Source organism: Rhinolophus ferrumequinum, chromosome 12 (genome assembly GCF_004115265.2).
Source record: "Rhinolophus ferrumequinum isolate MPI-CBG mRhiFer1 chromosome 12, mRhiFer1_v1.p, whole genome shotgun sequence".
NCBI classification, from domain to species: Eukaryota; Metazoa; Chordata; class Mammalia; order Chiroptera; family Rhinolophidae; genus Rhinolophus; species Rhinolophus ferrumequinum.
Window position 1 is genome coordinate 63,180,893 of NC_046295.1, and position 21,235 is coordinate 63,202,127.

At 35.9% G+C, this 21,235-nt stretch overlaps 1 protein-coding gene across 1 annotated transcript in view; it reads right to left on the minus strand.

The window, feature by feature from the left end:
* Positions 1–21,235, minus strand: part of SVEP1 (sushi, von Willebrand factor type A, EGF and pentraxin domain containing 1) — a 145,795-nt gene that overhangs the window by 50,484 nt on the left and 74,076 nt on the right. The window contains 11 exon segments of the mRNA XM_033123101.1: positions 306–463; positions 3,647–3,848; positions 4,718–4,831; positions 6,054–6,167; positions 7,770–7,866; positions 8,991–9,079; positions 9,479–9,640; positions 14,902–15,063; positions 16,385–16,546; positions 18,420–18,653; positions 19,512–19,676. Coding sequence (XP_032978992.1) covers positions 306–463; positions 3,647–3,848; positions 4,718–4,831; positions 6,054–6,167; positions 7,770–7,866; positions 8,991–9,079; positions 9,479–9,640; positions 14,902–15,063; positions 16,385–16,546; positions 18,420–18,653; positions 19,512–19,676 — 1,659 coding nt within the window.

Here is a 21,235-nt window from a genome sequence, read left to right on the forward strand (position 1 = left end):
GCCCATAGCCTCTGACCTAAATCTAGTGGCTTACCAAAGTATCCCTTCTAAATATGTAGACCGTGAAGAGTTCTGCTAAGTTCAATTTTCTCCATTTCCCCCTCATATCTCTCAGTTTCAGTTTCCTCATTTGCGCTATTGGGGATAAGATTCCCTAGTGTATTGGATGGCTGTGAAGATTAAACAAGTGCAAAATGCTTAGCATAGTTTTTGGTATATAGGTGATACTTGGTGCAGGTCAAAATTGATAGTTATTATATCACTATTTTTAGTATTCTTCTTAAGAACACTGAGATCATATATACCTGTTTCACACCTGCTGCCTGAAAATCCCGGCCGACATTTACAACTGTATGAGTTTAATTTATCCACACAGGTGGCCTGATTCCTACATGGGTTAGAGTGACATTCGTTGATGTTCAATTCGCAGTGTGGCCCTGTGAAGCCTGCTGCACACTGGCACCTGAAAGAAAACGAAATGAACAATGAGAATAGCTGCAGAAAGGCAACGGAGGGTGTCTCTCATTTATGATAACTTGTCTCCAAGGACTCTGAAAATGGAAATGCTGAAATATATTTTCCCCATCAAAACATGCTTTGAGTCTTAGTCATTTTTTCTAATTCATCTAATAAAACCTATTTAAGGCAACATAGATTTGAAATGTTGGAGTAGCAAAAATAGAGTAGAAAGTAGTTCTAGTCTAGGTGAAATATTAGTCACACGTTGGGATTTTCTCTCCCCAAAGAAGTGCTGGGAAAAATTGAAAAGTTCACATGCTGTTTTAAAGGCTTGACATATATTGATCAATCTTTATAACAATGAGGTAATACTATTATTATTCTCATCTTACAGATGAGTAAACTGTGGCTCAGAAAGGCTCATTTGCCCAAGTCCTCTGTTATTAAGTGGTAGAGTAGGATTTTGAATCCAGTGTCTGGTGCCACGTTCTTCATCGGGACGCCATCGTCTCTGTTGTATACAACACACCATTGAAATCCATCAGAATGGACAATATACCTGATAGTGTCAAACACTGATGAGGGTATTGTGAAATGGGAATTCTCATATAGTGAGTAGAACACACATATCAAGGGAAGTGGAGGGTTTGCATTCCCAGAGCCTTGTCTATCCGTGTCTAGTTATGGGCCTCTCAGAGACTACTGCACAGGTGCACAAAGGCACATATAACAAATGTTCACAGCTGCATCATTCTAAATGTTTATGGAGAGGAGAATGGGAAACTAAACCATGTTACAGTCATGCAATGGAATACTCATTAGCAGTTGAAACGAATAAACTAGAGCCAAATGTATCAACCTTGATAATATATACTGTTGAGTTGAAAAAAAACACCAACCAAATCACAAAAGGGTATATATACCGGGAGTGCCAAAAAAATGTTTACAAGTGGACACTTTGGTCAACGTTGCTCAAGCAGTAGTTCGCCGTGATCAGAAGTGTCTGGACGCTGATGGTAACCACTATGAGCACCTCTTGTCATTGCAGAAGTCAAACGAGACTTGTATTCATTTATTGTTATCGGTATATATTGAGTATTACAATTTTAATATACTTTTCCTTTCTTAAAATGTGTATACATGCTCTTGGCACCCTCTGTATATAGTATGGTACCACTTATGTAACGTGAAATAATACTATATAGTATTTATGGAGTCTTATATGTAGTAAAATATAAAGTCTGAATGAGAAAGATTACACACCAGCTTAGGACAGTGGCAAGAAGAGTAATATGTGTGTATATAGGACAGACTCCAAATCTTATTCTCCAGAACTTGTTCTTCAAAACAAAAGATTAAATCAAATATGGCAAAATGCTAAGGTTTGATAATTACTGTGATGAGTGCATGACTTTTATTATTCTTTGTAATTTTCTGCATTTCTAAATACAACTTTTAATTGAAAGGACCTGTCCAATAAATGGCAGTTAATATTGGTACTAGCACATTTATATGGGAACCTCTTTGAAATCAGCCTAAGGTGATTAATATGAATAAATGATGTTTGGGGGTTTAAGAGAAAATCCATTGGAATTGGGGGATATTTACTGAGTTCTCTGCATTTCATGATGTCTGTTTTGGCTAGAATTTCACTGATCTTATCCTCCCATGTTTGATGTCAATGTATTAGTCCAATAACCTTGTCTACAAATAGGTTCACTTTGTTGACAACCACATTCCTTTTGAATTACTAGAGTTCACCTTCACCCTCCCTCTAGTTAGGGGTTTAGGCAAATTTTGTATTGATCAATTGCTTTGGACCCTGGGAGAATTTGGAACTCTGTTGTTCCTCTGAAAGTTTCTCATTGCCTATGATTAGGTTTATACGTAGAAGATGTAAAAAGCCTATGATGTTACACTGATAGACCATTTCCACATCGAGAGCAAAAGTCTCATTGGCAGAAACTGGCTTGCTATTTCTTTTGGATAGGACTCTGGCTATTTGTTGAGGGTCAGTAATGGACGGGGGCTAAACCTGAGAGATGTTGCAACTGGGGTAGACATTTTCTCCTTCTAACATATTTAACTAGTGGTATGTTGATTCCTAAGATTCTGCAAGTGAGACTGGTCTGTCTTTTGTACCACAGAAGCCCCATATCTTGCGAGAGGAATGGGATGGGATAGGGCAGACTTGATAGTGATAAAGGAGAGGGTTGGTTTTCAAAACTGTATTCCACTGGCACCCTAAGAGCTACCTCAGGAAGACAGTCTTTTCTCCTGCACAACACTACTATTTTCAACCACAGAAGCCTAGACTTTATTATTTTATTTGATCACATTCATATCAGATTTCTTTTAAACCAAGGCTTTTTAAACTAAAAACATGTTTGAAAACCATGGACATAGAATGTAGACTGGCGCTGTGACAGTATGATTGCACAGTTCCTTTTGATTTTAGCTGGTGTGAAAATTCCAGCTAACATATCAAACATTTACAAATGAGTTTTGTCTAGTGCTTCTGTATTTGCTTCTCATGGAATTGTGCTTCCTTTCATCTTTATGCCTCTCCAACTCCACCGGCCCTCTGTATCTGTGGGTTCCTCATCTGCGGATTCAATCAACCACGGATCGAAAATATTCTAAATGTTATGTCATTGCTGACAGGTGCTATGTAGTTAGGCGTGACCTGTTGATGGTCTGTACTGAATATGTCCAGATATTTTTCTTGTCATTATTCCGTAAATAATACAGTATAACAACGACTTACATAGCATTTACCTTGTAATAGGTGTTATAAGTAATCTAGAGATGATTTAAAGTATATGGGAGGATGTGTGTCGGTTATGTGCAAATATACTACTATGCCATTCTATATAAGGGACTTAAGCATCTGTGGATATTGGTATCTGTGGAGGAACCAATTCCTCCAAACACTGAGGGACGACTGTAGAGAACAGTGGATTCCAAATCCGGTGGTGCATCAGAATTATGGGGAATTAAATCATACAGGTTGTCTATTTTAAAATTATAGACCTAGTTAATCAGAACCTCAGGTGGTTAGGATATTCTGTTGTAGCTTATCGTTGGACTAGAATTTGGAAATGGCTGACTCAGAACTCCATAAAGATTGAAGAATGAAGATTTAAGTAAATAAAAATAGTGGAAAGAACAAGACTTAGTCTTTTACCTGAAGCTATTGGCACCATCTTTACAGGTAGCTCCATTTTTGCACGGTTGACTGAGACACTCATCCATGTTTTTTTCACACCGGGTACCCCAAAATCCAGGTGGGCATTTGCACAAGAACCGCCCAACCTGATCTTCACAGACTGCATTATTTAAGCATGGGCTTGACTGGCATTCATTGACTTCTGTTTCACAGTGCAGGCCTGGGGATGGGTGAGGACAAGAAAGAGCCCAAGTGTTAACCCCTGGGAGGATTGGGATCTAAATGTTCACTTCTTGGAGAACACTGCTCCTAAACGGAGGCTGCAGAGCCAGTGGCCTATCAAACTGGTTTGAGATCCATTCTTTAGTGAGCTCTGGCTTTTGTAAGTCATTTTAGAGCTGCATTTTGATTATATACTCTTTCTAACTTACGTCTTTCTGAAACTAACATTAGTAATAGACATCTTAGATAATGTTAAACAATAAAACTAGCAAATTTAGTTCAAAATTTTCCTCTGTTTCTTTGACCTTGCCTCTTTCCTTCATTGTCCATTTTCTCCTTTTTGGACTTGCTCTTTATCAATTTTATATATATATATATATATATATATATATATATATATATATATAAAATATATATATTTACACATATATATTATATATAATATATATAATACATATATATAATATATGTATTATATATATGTACATACCTATATAGTATATATATTTTTTACCATATTATTTAACATCTCTTTGCTATATTATCTTACACGATTTATTTCCAGATCCTTCTTGAATGTTTGTCTTAGTATATAAACTCTTCTCTCTCTTTCTCTCTCTCTTTACAAATACACACTACACACAAAGATATTTTTTTCTGAACTATTTTAGAGTAAATTGCAGATGTGATGCCCTTTCACCTCCAAATACTTCAGTGAGAATTTCCTTAAAAATAAGGACTTTCTCTCTTATATAGTCATAGTACATTTATAAAATCAGAAAATTAACATATATAATAGTTGTAAACAGTAATTTGTGGTGCTTTACAGGACTTTAAGACAATGCAGGCAGAATGGAAACATCTTACCTATGTATCCTCTCACACACATGCAGTGATAGCCAGCCAAACCATCAACGCAAGTTCCTTTGTTTAAACAGGGACTGGAGCGACACTCATTTATATTTTCTTCACATAGCTGACCTGTAAAGAATCATAGAACATTTGAGTTGGAGAAAACCTGGAAGGCATTTAAGACTAATCGTTTGCAAACAAGTTCAAGTGTAAGAGCAGAACAATTGGAAATCATGGCTAGCATGCTTGTGAAAAATTCTGCTCTTTGCCAAATACATTGAAATAACATGCTTTCTTCCATTCTGCAAACTGCAAAAATTTTCTAGCAAGACATGTGACATTTTTAGCATGCAATGGAAAATGACAACCCTGACTATCTACCCTTTTTTTTCAGTTAAGAAGCTATGATTTTGTTTTAAAAATTTTTAACATGGTTTTTAAAAAATTTTTTTCCAAATTTATTGGGGTGACAATGGATAGTAAAATTATGTAGGTTTCAAGTGTACATTTCTATAATACATCATTTATATATCACATTGTGTGTGTTCACCACCCAGATTCAGTTCTCCTTCCATCACCATATTTGTTTGCTAGTTTTTCGCCCTTTTTGAGTTTACCTCTTGAGTCTTTAACATGACTTACTTATCTACGAGTTACAACATATCCTCAATATCTCTACCCACCAGCCCTTGGCAACCATCATTCTACTCTCTGTTTCTATGAGTTTGGCTTTTTTAGATTACACACATAAGTGCGATCACATAGTGTATATCTTCCTTTGTCTGACTTATCCCACTTAGCACAATGCCCAAACCTTTCATCTATGTTGCTGCAAATGGCAGGATTTCTTTCTTTTTTAAAGGCTAATTAATATTCCATTACATATTCCATTACATATATTACTATATATGATATATATATAATATATATAAATATATTACACATATATATTTTTTCTTTATTCATCCATCCCTTGATATACACTTAGATTGTTTCTATATCTTAGCTATTATGAATAATGCTGCAGTGAATCACAGAGCTGAGATATCTCTTTGACATAGTGATTTTATTTCCTTTGGAGAAATACCCAGAAACGGGATTGCTGGATCACCTGGTAGTTCTAGTTTTAATTTTTTGAGGAATCTCCATACTGTTTTCCATAGTGATTGTACCAATTTGCATTTCCACCAACAGTGCACAAGGTTTCCATTTTCTCCAACACTGTTATCTATCTTTGTAACTGTCATTCTAACACATGTGAGGTGATATCTCATTGTGGTTTTGATTTTCAGCAATGAAATTTTCATGATTTCAAGGTTTATATTGTAAAAACATGAAACTTTCCCCTTACCTGTGTAACCAGATGGGCATTCACAAAGGAATTTCCCAACTCGGTCTTTACAAATTCCATTGTTGAGGCATGGCAGTGAGCTGCATTCATTAATGTCTATTTCACACTTTAAGCCTAAAATGCAAACGAAATACTGAAGGACAATCAAAGAGAGGGGTTAACAGAAACAGAATCATGATCATTGAAAGGTACGCATCCCAATAATCTGGGTTTATATGGAGTGGTGGTGGTGAAGAAAAAAACCAATATTCGTTAAGTGCTACTGTCTAGTTAAGTATTTAATAAAGGCACTGCCTCTTTCTAAACAGATTTAAGATATCTATCCCTAGAAGGGTACCTAAAAGATAACAAATATCCCAATTTAGAAGTAGGGGGGAAAAAGGGAAACGTAGAAGCACAAAATGGAGGCAGGAATTTAGTTAATTCCAAAGTGAAAAATTTCAAGTCAAATATACTTGCTACCAAGGTCCATTTGCTAAAGGGTAGGGGTGGGGCTATGTCCTAACAGATCTCAACTCACATGCCAGGTGTCCCAGAGTGGGACTGCTTCTTCCCTAGGGTGCACACAGGGTATCTACGGGTTAGCTCTGCCAGAAACCATGTTCTTCCTCTATACCATGGGGTCTCAAAGCGTAGCCCCTGGGCCAATAGCATCAGCATCATCTGGGAACTTGATAAAAATGCAAATTCTTAGACTTTCCCCAGATCTACTGAATCAGAAATTCTGGGGTATTGGTCCAGCAATCTGTGTTTCAATAAGACCTCCAGATGACTCTGATGCACATTAATATTTGGGAATCACTATCCTATATTATGCCTTTTCTCAACCACCACTCGTTTACAAAATTCTAGGACAAAATCCATTATTTCTTATGACATGTGATGCCAAAAATTTTTATAAAAATTGAAACGTGTGCACACACACACACGACCAATTTATAATAAGTGGAATGCCAATATTCTTGGCAGCCTGGAGCTATATTTTGTTTTCCAGCTTTTGCTTATTTTGTGGTGAATACTCTTAAATATCACTTTTCTCATTAACAGCATTTCATGTTGTTTGCACAAAATTTGAAAAAGTGTAAAAACTTAATTTCTAAAAGAAATCGGATTTTAAATAAATTGTAATTATTAAGATATAGTTCATTTCCTCTCGAAAAATTATGTTTCTGGACAGAACTGGAATGCACAGCAAACTGCATAAAAACATAATTCTTAGATAATTCCTACATAATCAAGTCCAAAGCCACATTATTTTTCTAAGCACAACTTCTAGAAAAGTAGAAAGAAAACAACAAATCACAGCTATTCACAAGAACTTCCACTAGTATGAAGCAAATAAGGGAAACTGGAGTTTGTTTAAAAATGTTTATGCTGAACAATCTGTTCTATGTTGAGTGTCATGCATTTAATTTGTGTTAGAGCGAAACCTTGGACATGGTCTCTGGAACTGTATCCTCGTTTAAATTGCAAGTTATGATGTGAGCTTTATACAGAAAATGTAATTTTTTATCGTTTCTCTAAAATGTGCAAAGAAAACTGTAAGATATGCATACTTTTCTCCACCTATTGGTTTACCTTGTTCAACGAAATTTTTGTGCACTGATATGGCCTAATGTATCTTACAGGTTTATTTTTAATGTTCTAAAGTTCAATACGTAAGTCACAATGATTTCATATGAAGAATATATTAAAATTTGCATTCCTCTATGTTACCTGTATATCCAGGTGGACAGAGACAAGCGTAACCACGCCCAAGTTGTTGGCAGGTTCCACTATTGTGGCAGGGGTTTAAGAAGCATTCATGGAAAACCTGCCAGTGGCAGAAAAGAAATCTCTCAGAGACAAAACACTATTCATTCCAAAGGAATCCTGATTAGGGAGTTAGAAGGTTCGCAACTTTAGATCGCTGGCTCCTGTTTCCAGGTGAGTTCACTCCAGCTAACTGGACTGCTGCCTGTATAATGCTAATGCTTGTCATATATGGGCACAGATGATATATATTGTTCTTAAGTGATGTTCTGGTAAACCCAAGCAGTGTTTCTAAATGCTGGCTGCACGCTAGCATCCATTTGAGATGTTTTAAAAGTATGCTAAGGATGGGCCCCAGCCCAGACCAGCTAAATCAGAATTTCTGGGAGTGAGATCTGTGCATCATTATTTTTAAATGTCAACCAGCAGATTCTAATATGTCTCCAGGGTTGATAGTCACAGCTCTAAAGGTTCTTAGAAATTTCTGTGTCCACTAGGCTTAGTTTCAAATATGACTTAAGAAGCCCATACAAGTCAGTATGTTTGGACAAGGCTGTAGGAAGTTGAAATAAGAAATAAAACCTCATTATCCTCCTTAAAAATATTTAAAACCAAGGAATTTATCACGACATTGGGCAAGGCGAATTCAGAGTAATGGCTGAATCTACCAAAATAATTGGTCTTAACTAGTATTTAAAAAAAATGGAAAACAATTTAGTTATGTTCATGAGTTATGCTTATTTTTTAAACCCACCCACACCTTACTCCAATAAATGATTTTTTTTTTGCATACAAAAAAATTTAAAATAATTTTCATGAAAGTTGAGTAATTCTTCCTGCCAATCAGAAAAGGCCTTTGGCTAATCCAAATGCCCTTACTCAAATGATGGGTTATGGTTGTGGTAAGTTAATCATTAGTGAATTCCCACATCTACACATTCTCTGTGCCAGACATTTCTGGGGGAAAAAATTCCCACTTTTGGTACTTAGACTTCTAATGCTGAATTTTTGGAAAGTTCTTATTAGAAGTCACAAGTAAATACAATTATTCATTGATAATATTCATGAGTTTTGATTACTTACAGTTTCAACTCTGGTAGTTTTCCTTTGTGTGACGTGTATAATGACAAACTGTTTCCTAAACATTCCACTAGAGAAAATTTTATATATAGAAAATGGACTTGCCTGACTGACTTCATACTTCGTTTGGATATGTCCAGGAGAAGTAAGGGGCACTATACTTTCCTCTGCTGCTGAGAAAGTTGAACTAAAACCTAACAAAATTAACAGGAAAACATTAGAGAAACATATTAGTGTGTTAAATAGAGCCAATACATAGACTCTATTTAAATACTATGGTCAAAATTCTGGTTCTCACAGTAGACAAAACCACATATATTTCATTTTAGTGACTTTAAAAAAAAAGACAGAGATGGATGGGGTTACATCGTTAATTTCTAGACTCTCAGAAAGAAATTGGAAGTTACTGAGTTCAATATTCCCAAATTAAGAATCTTTGAGTCACTGTCATTAAGAAGCCATCAAAAGGACAATTTAACAAGACTAGATACCCAAATCCACTGATAATATTAATAGTCAGAATTGAAGCTACCACAGAGAAAAGCAAAAATCTTTAACACAGGATTATGTAGAAATAAAATATGTCATCTTACTGGAACAATCTGTGATGGATCTGGCACCAGTGAAGGTTGTAGTTCCGTAAAAGGGACAAGCTAAGCAGAAGGACTTCCCTGAATTGGGTTGGTAGTAGTCTCGAGGACATGGATAACAGGGCATTAATCCAGAACGAGAGAATTCTCCTACTGGACAAGGTACTGCAAAGGTAAAAACAAACCATTTGTGCATTAAAGCAACACAGCCTACAATTAAAAGAAATGTGTTAACCTTTCATTGTAAGAAAGCCACTGAATTGCTAATATTTTCTCTTGCCAGATTTAATACCCAGATCATTTATCACCCAGAAAAAATGTGTTTTTCCTTCCAGTCTAACAACACACATTAACTCAATAAAGTTAGAACTGGCCACATAATATTGTATTCTAATTTTTCTACTGAACATTTTATTATAAGCATTTCCCAAATCATTCTCCAAGTTATCAAATAACAGTATTTTGAATAAATGAAAAACATTACATCCCATTGACAGATCACGATTGAACTAACATTTCTGCTACTATTGGACATTTAGGTTGATTCCATTTGTTTGCTATTATAAATAATGCTGACACAAAGTTTTCGACATAAATTTTATGTAGAGCTCCGATTAGTTCCTTGGGATAAAAGTTGAATTTGAGTAGTTGAATAGAGAGAGCTAAAGATATGAAAATTTAAAGCCATTAATATACAATGCCAAATCACTAAAACAAGTAGTTCCAATTTACAGTTCCATGAGTTTACGAAAATGTTCTTACTACATGCTCATCAGCATTGACGATCATTAAAATTTTTCTCGTTTGAAGGTAAAAATGGAATTGCACTGTTATTTTAATTTGCATTTTGAAGATAAATGAAGTTGCTTTTAAAAAATGTCTATCAGAAATTTTTATTTCTCCTGTATAGTTATCTTTTACTTATTGGGTGTGAAGGAGGTCTTTCCTTTTATTTTAAAATTTAATGTCATTTTGTGTTAGACATGTTTTCTGTAAATGACACTGAATAAAAATTTGAATATTGTTATTTAACCAAATCTGAAATTCTCTCGCCAATCAATGGTGGACTATTAACCAAATAAGACAATAGTCTCAAATGTAACATGAGCGTGGATTTTCTTCAATACATTTCAGTTGCATTTGGTAGAGGAACAACGGCATAGACTGCCCATGACTAATTCCTTGGGTTGGGGTTTTTGACCGTAACCCAAACATGAATTCATGTGGAGTGTATTCTTTCCTTGTGTGAACTGGTATCATTTGTGTGAGCCCTGAAGCCATTATAAACAGAAAACTACTAAAACCATTAAGACTTGTCTGCATAAAATTAAATACAGAAGAGAACGTAAGGATGTAGCTATTCAGGATAGCAACATACTTTTCATTTAGGTTTTGAATTCTTGATAATAAAAATTAGTACAACAGAAATAATTAGCAGTGTGGTTGAAAAATTTAGAGATGCACTTGAGGCTCAAGGGAGCAGGATACTCCAAGTAATGGTATCTCTTTTTCATTGGTATGAGAATAAACATTAAATAAACAATGAAGTATTTGTGGTAACCTTAAGACGTTTAGATCAAAGTTCTGAAGTAGAAACAGCCAGACAAATGTTTTGCATAAGAGCTTTTTTACATACCCAACTGACAAAAAAGAGTCAAATCAAGAGATGGAAGAAAATATAAATATTAATGCCTATTTAGAAAAAAAAATATTGCTTGTGGCTGTATTTGTTACATTCATGAAAAATTTTAAGCTATGTTACATTCATGAATAGTTTTAAGCTATAAGTATCTTTTTTCACCAGAATAAATTAATCTACTCATTGTTGCACAACCTCAGAGTTCTAGAATGGGCTTTGCTTGAATATAAATTTGTTGAGTTTATAATGGGTTTTCTGAATCTCAAGTTTCCAAAAATGACTGCCTATTTGGAAAAGGTGCCTTCCAAACAGTGCTAACTAAAGTAGTTAATTGAAAGCATAAATTTTCACTGGTAAAGATGTAAAACTTCTGTTTGAGAGAATATTTATGAGTGTGTATAATAAGCTAAAAACAAATTTTGTCATTAAAACCCAAGATGGTATAATGAATTAAACTGTTTTTTACATGTAATTTTTATAATTCAACCTTACTCTCAAAAAGAAAAAAGTCTATGCCCTTACACACTGACAGAACGTAAAAAAAATAATACTAAAATATAATAATAATAATAATAATAATAAAACTGTAAGATTAAAAGTCAATAAACCAGTTAGCTTCTCAAAATAGTGAGTATGTTTTGTGGTCTATGCTTTGCTTTTTGGCATAGAAAGTATAAAATAAATTTCCATGTGAAAATTAGTTTAAATTTCATTCCAAGGGCAAACAGTTATCATCAGAAATATACTTTTCAGGAGTAGACAATCAGCATTTAATGTATTTACATGCAGTAAATACACACATAAACAGACATACACGAACATATGTATAACATATGCACATATAAACATACATATTTGCATACCTAGTACATAATACAGTATTACACACACACACACACACACACACACACGCACACACACACACACATGCAGCGCCTAATGGACTAATGTCATAAGAAAAGAAGGGAGAAAATTTCATTTTGAATCTTGGTCAAAGAAATTGGTTTCTGTGCCAAGAAAATGGAACAAAATCTTCTCACCTCTTCTATTGTAGAGAGAGAGAGAAAAAGAGAGAGAGAAAAAGAGAGAGAGACAGAGAGAGAGAGGGAGAAATCTAAGTATGCCAAAACTGATATTAAAATAGAATTAAAAATAGAGCACTGAAATGACCAGGGCAAAATGTAATCCCACGTGTCTGTTCCCTGACAGTGTTCAAGACAACACACACAGCCCTCAAGCTAAGTAGATTTTGCCTTTCAAATGGGTTTCCTAAGACAAAGTCAGAGGTCAAAGACTCATTCTGAGTCTCCTCTTAGAGGATCCGGGAAAGAAATGCTGTCATCCTGTTCCAAAACAATCTTTGTTTCCCTATGGGACCATATGTAAACAACACCATCACCAAAAAATCATATGTGGGACTTATTCAGATAAAAATCATCGTTAAAGTAAATTTCAGGCTTGTAACCACAGACCCAAGAATATTTAATAGTTTAAGTAGTAGTAAAAGATGAAATGTATAAAGCATATACTATTACTTTAACATAGTTACGCAAATATTGTTACTTAAATATAATTGCTATATTGAGTAATGACATTTTAAGTTCAACATGCTAAAGGATGCAAAAAGCAGTATCTTACAAAAAAATAAGGTAAACTGTACAACATGTCCATAAAAATAAATCAATACAGAAAACAAAGAATGAGAGAGAGAGAGAAAGAAAGTGTATTGAAAACTAAGAAAAAATATGTAAGGGGTCGTTTTAGAACTCACACAAATTTAAGTTTAGGATAAAATGGTGTTTATCTAGCACCACAGGGAAGAGTGTTGGGTTCTGTTATTCCCAATTCTTGCTCATGACAAGCAGAATGTGGTTAAACTTGCGCTAGGAATATTAGGAGAAATAGGCAGTTACCAGAAGTTTGGAGACTTTCTGGGAATTATAATTGCTTAATTGCAATAATTTGATATTAGACAAACCCCAAGGCGTAGTTGGAAAGCTAAAGGAAAAAATAAATTTGTCAAGTAAGAACTTGTTTCACTGTAAAAATGCTAGTTGCTTTTGTGGTTGGAGGGAGGGAGAAAGAGAGAGAGAGAGAATTTTTTACTGCAGACTTTCTCCCAAATTAGTTTGTATACTGACAAAATAAAAGTCTCTAACAGATCTATTTCAACCATAATGTGAAGCTTTGTTTGACTTTTAATAAGAAAAAAAAAATCCAAAACTGGTATTACATAACAGACATGGTTTACGAGTTTCAATTAGGTCCTAGTTAAATTCTGAACTCTTCAGTGAAACATTAGGTTGATGAATACTCCTCAGGCAATTCCTTAGGTCTAACGGACTTTCACCTACTGTTATCCACTAGATTGAGATAATTTTAACAGATGGAGTATATACAACCTATAAAGCATAGCACGTTTTCCCTTAGCACTCAACTTATAAGGACTACATCTCCCAAGATGCAATGCTAGGCACTACTCTGGCCTACTACTACACTCAAAGGTACTAAGCAGTTGTTTTCCAGGCATCTGTCTCTAATTAAACAAAGATGTACATATGACTGGCATATAATGAGAGTGAGAGGGGTAAACACATGTGCGTGTGCGTGTGTGTATGTGTAGCTTGATAGAAATGGGGAACCAGCAGGTTGACTTCTTAAAACCATAACTCATTCAATAAGAGAATGGCTTTTTAATTTTTAGATTGCCATAGACCTTAGATTTTTAAATAAAGGATAGAGAATGAGGAAGATACACATTTTTTTGAAACGTCATCTTTCAGCCAGGAGTGCTTGTTCTGTTCTCAGTAGCAGAGGGAGGCTAACAACTTTTTATTTATAATTCAGTTCCATTGATTTTGCAAAGTAGTTGCGTTTTTTTTTTTGGAATTTTTGGTAATAGGCTGACCTCGACTTCATTCCTAGTTTCATTGTCATTCTAAATGTTCACTTTTTATTTTTGTGTATGTCTTTCAGTTTTTACCCTGCTGGAAATCTGTACTTGGTAGAAATGTTAGAACTATCTGAAGATTGGAACTCTAATCTCTTTATTTATATTTAAACCAGAGGTTCTCAACATGCTGTCTCTGGACCAAGTAGGATCAGCTTCACTTCAAAACTGGTTAGAAATGCAAATTCTCAGGCCCTACACCAGATCTGCTGAATTAAAAACTGTGTTTTAACAAGCCCTACATGCTGACCTCTGAGAACCAAAATTAGTCTACTCAACTTTTCCTGTTACTTTCAAATCACCTTGGGGAGGTAACTTAAAAAGAAAACCAGACAAGTGAAATCAGAATGCCTGGGGGTGGAGATTGGGCTTCAGTATTTTTAAAATACTTGATACAAATGTGCGGATGATTCTAATGTGCAGTCAGAGTGGATAACCACTGGTGAAAATGTTCAAATTGCAGGGAATGAAATGTCGTAATTCAAAGAACGTATTTTTAGAATTTCAAGGAACATTAGCAGGACCTCATTTTATAAATGGGGAAACAGAGTCCCTAGTTGAGATGGATTTCTGCCATCTCACGAAGCCACGTGCTTATTACTGTTGAGACCTAGTCTTTTACTTCTTTGTGTTCCTAACAGCATAGCACAGTGTTTACATTGCGGGTGTTTATACTTCAGTACTGGCTGGCTGAATAAAAGGAAACACTCTATGAAGAGACAGTTATTTACATTCTTTGCATACAGTAGACATATGGTTTTGCTGAAAATATTCCACTCCTCCATGCACAGAACCTAGTAGATTTGAAGAAATATCAATGGCTAAGGCTCAGATAACCTCCACAAGCAGAAATGTCCACGGCTCCTCTTTTTACAGTCGAAGTGTTTTCTGGACACGAGAGGCAGCTCCTGGCACCAAATTCTGGCTGATAACTGCCCAGTGGACACGATTCACAAGTCTCAAGCCCATTTGATGAGTAGGTGCCTTGTTTACACTGAGCTATAAAGAAAAAAAGTAACATGGTTAATAATGATGACATGAAGCTGTACAAAATTAGCACTGCGTAGGATAGGGTTTTCTGCATTTTAATTTATCTAGGACAGAATGAAGGACCTGAAGAACTCCAACATACATGTCGTATTTTAGACTTCCCCATGCTTCGGTATACTAGTAAGTTTTAGACTCATTTCCAGTTACTTCGGTTATTACCCAACACAGTTTTTGGCACACAGAAAGTATCAATAAATAGTTTCTGAGTGAGGTTAAAAATCTGCATCTCCGAAAGTCACTATCATAAGAACAAGTTGTGCACGGGGGGACTTGTTCTTGTAGAAGTTCTCAGCTTGTACCCTGTGCTCTTGGGTGACGGAAACAAAACCCCAAACTGAGCTAGAGCCTCATCACGAAGCTGGCACCTTTGTGGCGGTCAATGAAAACGGGCCCTCCTACCTCTTTCTACCTACAGACACCATTTCAGTCGAGGGCCGGCGGAGGAGGAAAAAAAGATAATCTTAGCACCAGGCCCAAAGAGGTGAACTAAGCAACTTTCTAAAATTCATTGCAATGGTTTTGTAATAGAGGAGGACGAGGGCCAGGTTCCCTGACTCCAAGTGTGCTGTCTTTTCCTGTTGCCCTTGGCTTCTAAATGACTCTCACCGCCAGCATTGCTAACAGTTTTTGTGCGCTGCCAATCACCCAGCGCTGCTACGAGTTCCGATTTGCCGTTACACATCCATGCCAGCATTTGCAACAACAGCAAGGAGGCACAATTGTGAAATTCCTTCTTTTAGGTGTGTCATACTGTTACTTCAATTATGATAGAAAATGCTTCCATCAGGAATATTCATTGAGAATAACAATAAAATATTTTGACAATATTGAATATTTTGGTAGCAAAAACACATGCATATGTATCAGTAGTTATTGTTAATTTCCAAGTAAATGGAGAGTTGATCCCACAAAATCAAATATTATTCCAACAAGAAGCAACCCAATGCTAAGTGTTATGAAAGTCCTTTCTACCCATTAAAGTGAGTTTCAATAAAAAAGTACAGGCGAATTGATGAATGTCGATTGGAATTATTGACAGTGGTGCTTGACTTAGAGCAACAGAATGTTCCAAAAGGAAAGAGACATGTGCCTAGGACTTCTTTAAAGTGGGAGACATTCAGGTAATATTTTATAATTAAAAGAAAGAAAAACTAAATTAATGCAATTGCTTTTGGTAACGCCGTTATTTAACCCTATTTGCCATTTAGATTTCATAACTGGAGACAAACAAAAAGGCTTCCTCTGTTCAAAATGTGCAGGAGGCCTCTACCTTTACATTCTGAGATGCTTCTCGAATGGAGATACTCGGTGTAAGTCCCATTTGGACAAAGTTTGCACTCAAGTTGCCCTTCTTCATCTTGATAGGAGGCCACCAAGCAGCTTTCACAGGCAGAATGCTGCAAAGAATAATAGGTTCCCAAAGGGCAATTCACTGAGGAAAAAACAAACAGGAAACACTGAATACACTAAACAACAGGAATGGAACACACTTGGGTTCTTTTCTCCTAAGGCGTGAAAGTCATGGTGCCTGCTTCCAGATACTACTGTTTATGGGTTAAATTTTCTGCCAGACGTTTACTCATGAGATAAACCTTCCAGAAATATATTCCTAGAAGCCAACAGTAGCAGATACTTGTTTCTTTTTAAGAAATGCAAATTCTTGTTGACCAAGCTTCGGGTTTATATGATGGAGGCTTTAAAGTGGGTTAAAGCTACGATAAACCAAATCATCCTGAGAAATGCACAGCTAACAAAGAAAAGGCTGCTGGTAGAAAAGGATAGAACAATAAATGTTTAAGTTAATTTGAGACTTTGAAATATTAAAAATGGGTTCTTAGCTGTCGCTCTGAATGTTTCCTTATAAAACTGCTAGTCCATTATGGCATCATTTCTAGAAGCAAAAAACAAGCAAAGGTGGTGTGAACCTAAACCAGGTGAGTTCAGTGGACCCTCTTCTCTGCTTGCAGGATGTACTACCCACTGGAGACAAGTCCAGGCATCCTCAGAGCCAAAGGCTGCAAGCAAACAGGCCAAGTTTAGGATCTTCCTTCCTGGAGATTTGGTCTACTATATGCCAGGCATGGAGTGATTAGGAATTTCTGAGATCAACGTGGAACGTTAAACACACTGAAAGGCTTCTTGCAAGTGTATTCTTACAGAGAAGACACTTGAAATTAATACCTTAGTGATTTTGAGCTGTTAAAGTGTGTAAGAATTACCTGGGAACTTAGTAAAATGCAGATTCCAAGGCCCTGTCCCCCAAAGTGCCAGATGCATTAGTTCTGGGATGGGGCCTGAGTCAAGATGCATTTCAACAAGTTCTTCAGGTGATGCTGACACAGGTAATCTGAAGACCACACCGAAAATGTGAGACGCTGGTCACGGCGATTCCTTATTTTTACTCATAAGGTGGGGAGGAAACAAGAGCAAGCTCAGAATGACAATTTTAATGTGCTTTTGTTGGGCTGAATTGATCACACTATGAAAAACTCAGCCAAGCTCTGGGCATAGCACTGAGGATTGCTAAAGAAGGTTTTCTGACCAGGATGCAAGCTCCTATGCCTACAGAGAGATTAACAGAAGTCACGTCATGTGGTTCAGGTGAGTGTACAGAGTGTGGTTCTGGAGATCCTGCTACCTATAAATGATGACTTGTTTGGGAAACAGGCTGGAATTGATCCAGATTGTGGCAGCCTAGAATAGGGGTTAAAGGTTAAGGGACGGGGGAAGGAGATAGGGAGTGACTGCTTCATAGGTACGGGGTCTCCTTTAGGGGTGATGAAAATGTTTGGGAACTATGACAGGTGATGGTGGAACAACATTGTCAGTGTACCACTGAATTGCACACTTTAAAATGGTTAACTCTATGCTATGTGAATTTGATGTTGGCTGCTTAGATGGGAATCTTAGAGACACCGCTTACTGTCTTAATGGGTTTAGACTTACTGGGTGAGTTCTTAGCCTCTCTGGCTTCATTTTTCTCATCTGCAAAAGGTACTTAATCATACTGGTACCTCATACAGTTGGTAAACAGGACTAAGCATGAGATGTGCTCAGCCAGCATACAGAAGTGATCAAAAAGTATTAGTTATTATTGGAGCTGCTGTTGAAAGCTGTGAAGTCTAAAGATCCATAAATAAAACAAAGATTTAAATCCCTCACCTAATATAGTTTTCTTGTCCTGACCACACAACAATAGCAAAATGTATGTTTCACACCAATATCCCATTATAGTTGTAAAATGGCTCTTCCCTTCCCATTTAACCTAATAATCAAATACCTTTGATTGCAGGGAAAAGTCTTACCACACATACGCCCTCTGAGTACCGAGCCTGGTCTGCAGAAGAGAAGAGCCCTTTCCGTTTCTAAAGAATTGCTGTCGGCTACAAGAATTTCAGATGCAAGCTGAAAGGTATACATGGGATCTTCAGTGAAGGTCCTTTTCAGCTGATTTGTGATAGTTTCCAGAGTCTTAATGAGTCGTTGCTGATTTTCCAATTCAAGGGAATCATTTCTTTCATCAGGTAATGGCACACTAGCTGAGATAAAAACAAAACAAAATAAAACATAAAGCATGGCGTTTCAGAAAGTCATTTGTAGTTAGGTTTTTACCAAAAAGAAATGGCACATTAAAAACCTTCCAAGATCGAGGGATCACTTCATAGACTGTGTAGATGCCTGATCACTGTGCTATACACCTGACGCTGAAGTAGAATAACATTGAATGTCAACTATAACACTATAATTAAATATATATATATATATATATATATATATATATATATATATATTCACAGGATGTGGAGTATAGCATAGGAAATAGAGTCAATGGTTCTGTAATAGCTAAGTACAGTGTCAGATGGGTAGTAGATGGGGGTTATCACTTTGTGAGGGGTGTAAATGTCTATTACATTGTTTTGTACACCTGAAACTAATAAAAAAATTACCATACAAAAAAGCAAAAAAAAAAAAAAAACCTTCCTAGAAAAATAAACTCAAAGTCAACCATTACTTACTAAGCAACTAGTACATAGACAAGATTAACAACGGATTTTGTTTTAATCCTTCTCTCATATGCTGGATCCTCATTACTTTTTGTGGAGTCCTTTATTATAACATCTAAATTCCTGTAAATTCTTGCCTTTTAAAAGCGTGCCTTAGTTCATCATGCCAAGATGAGAACCAAGCAGGGTGCTTACTACTGTCAGAACCATAAAATGCACCTGTGATATTAAACTGCAAAAAACAACGAGACTTTTGTGAGTGTGCTCTCCCTAACTTTTCAGTACCAGGGTTATGTCCTGGTAATGATACAAATGGAAGATTCAAAAACTACATTTCCAACCAAGAATTTCACTCCCCCCTACCCCCCCCCCCAATAGACTGTTTGGCCTTACCTGTGATGTTAAAAATTAACTTAATTTTGTGGTCAGTTAATGGGGTAGTTCTTTTCACCCGTGAAGATCTGGCTTTGCCGGCACCCGTGGATGTTTCTTGCACAGTGTCCAAGAAGTCGTCGTAAGAGTAATCCAGCCTATTAGCTGCACCCCAACCTCCTGGGCCTGGACATGTGGAGCATTGAAACAAATGATTCTCCAGTTCCATCTTTATCGGCGTTTAGTTTCTAATGTTAAGTCACAAGTCAAACCGCCTTTGACCATTGCTTAAATTGCCCATAATGTACCGCATACAGGGTTTCGTCTATAGCCAGACACTTGTACTTTTTAGGCATTTCATATTAAGTTTCGATTACCAATGAATTTCATTAAAAGCAGAAAGGAAAGTCTCTATGGAACTATGTAGGCATTTGAACCATTCTCTCTTTGACTTAATATTAATTATCTTAGAAGTAAATTGCAGGTGGGTGCAGAATTTTAATAAATTCCTATTTCGCACTAGGGTGTGCTCCATTCTTTTTTTTTTAATATCAGCTTTATAAACAACGCACATAAATAGATTCCTTTTGTGAAGATTATTCAGGATCTCTGCATAATTTCGGAAGGCAGCATGTAATTAAATATTTATAGGTATAATGCAACTGTGCTGGAGGCAACAGATATGTGTGTTTCTTTGGGTGCCTTTGATATCACTGTGATCAACTACATGGATTCAGATTGTGGTTTCACTGATGTATGATGTGTGGCTGTACAATCTTAGTCTCAAGGGACTTCCATCCCTCTGAACCTCAGTTAATTCATTTACAAATTGGGATCATTATTCTTACCTCATACGTTTGTTGGAGGAATGACAATCTAGGTCAACAGTTGACTCATTCTAAAACCTCAATAAATGATATGAATATTTGTCTGGACAAACTGCTGCTGCTTAGTTAAGTGCTTTGTTCATTAAAATCGACTTATACAGGCCTGTCCACCTAGTAAGTTGTATTTTAGAGGTTTTGGGTTTTTTGCTTAATTTATCGTTTTGACCATTAAAATGAGCTGGGATTAATATTTTTGTGTTTCACTTCAAACGTTTCTCCCCACATGTATTATATAGCTATTATAGAAAAAAACTCAGATGAGCAAAGAGAAAAGGTAAAAATTACCTATATAGGTAAAAATTACCTATAATTCCAAAACATAGAAATAACTATCATAACATTTTAGGCAAGACTTTTTTCTATGACTATACAGATACATACATATTCATTTATGCATATATATGCACATATAACTGGAATAAAATAAACATACCACACTTTTAACAATAAGATTATATATGCATATATTCTTTGGTAATATTTTATCAAATTTTCTCAGCAACATATTATGGCATTTCTGTGTCAAATCGTTTCATAACATTCTCATCTGTGGCTATACCACAGACTAGCCAGGTTTCTATTTTCAGACTTGTAGGTTATTTCAAAATTTTAGAACATCTTTTTACATACAGTATTTCATGAAATGTAAGACATCATTGATAAGAAGATATGCGCCAGTTTCAGAAATGTCCAAGTGAAAAACGTACATCTTAGAATTTATGAAATGTGGTATATCTTTGACATTAGCATGATTTTTATCTTGAAAAATATTCTTAGAAGTGGAATGTCTGTGCCTGGGTATTTTTAATCCTTTAGATACATACTGTCAAATGCCTTCTGCATATAACATATGAGTAT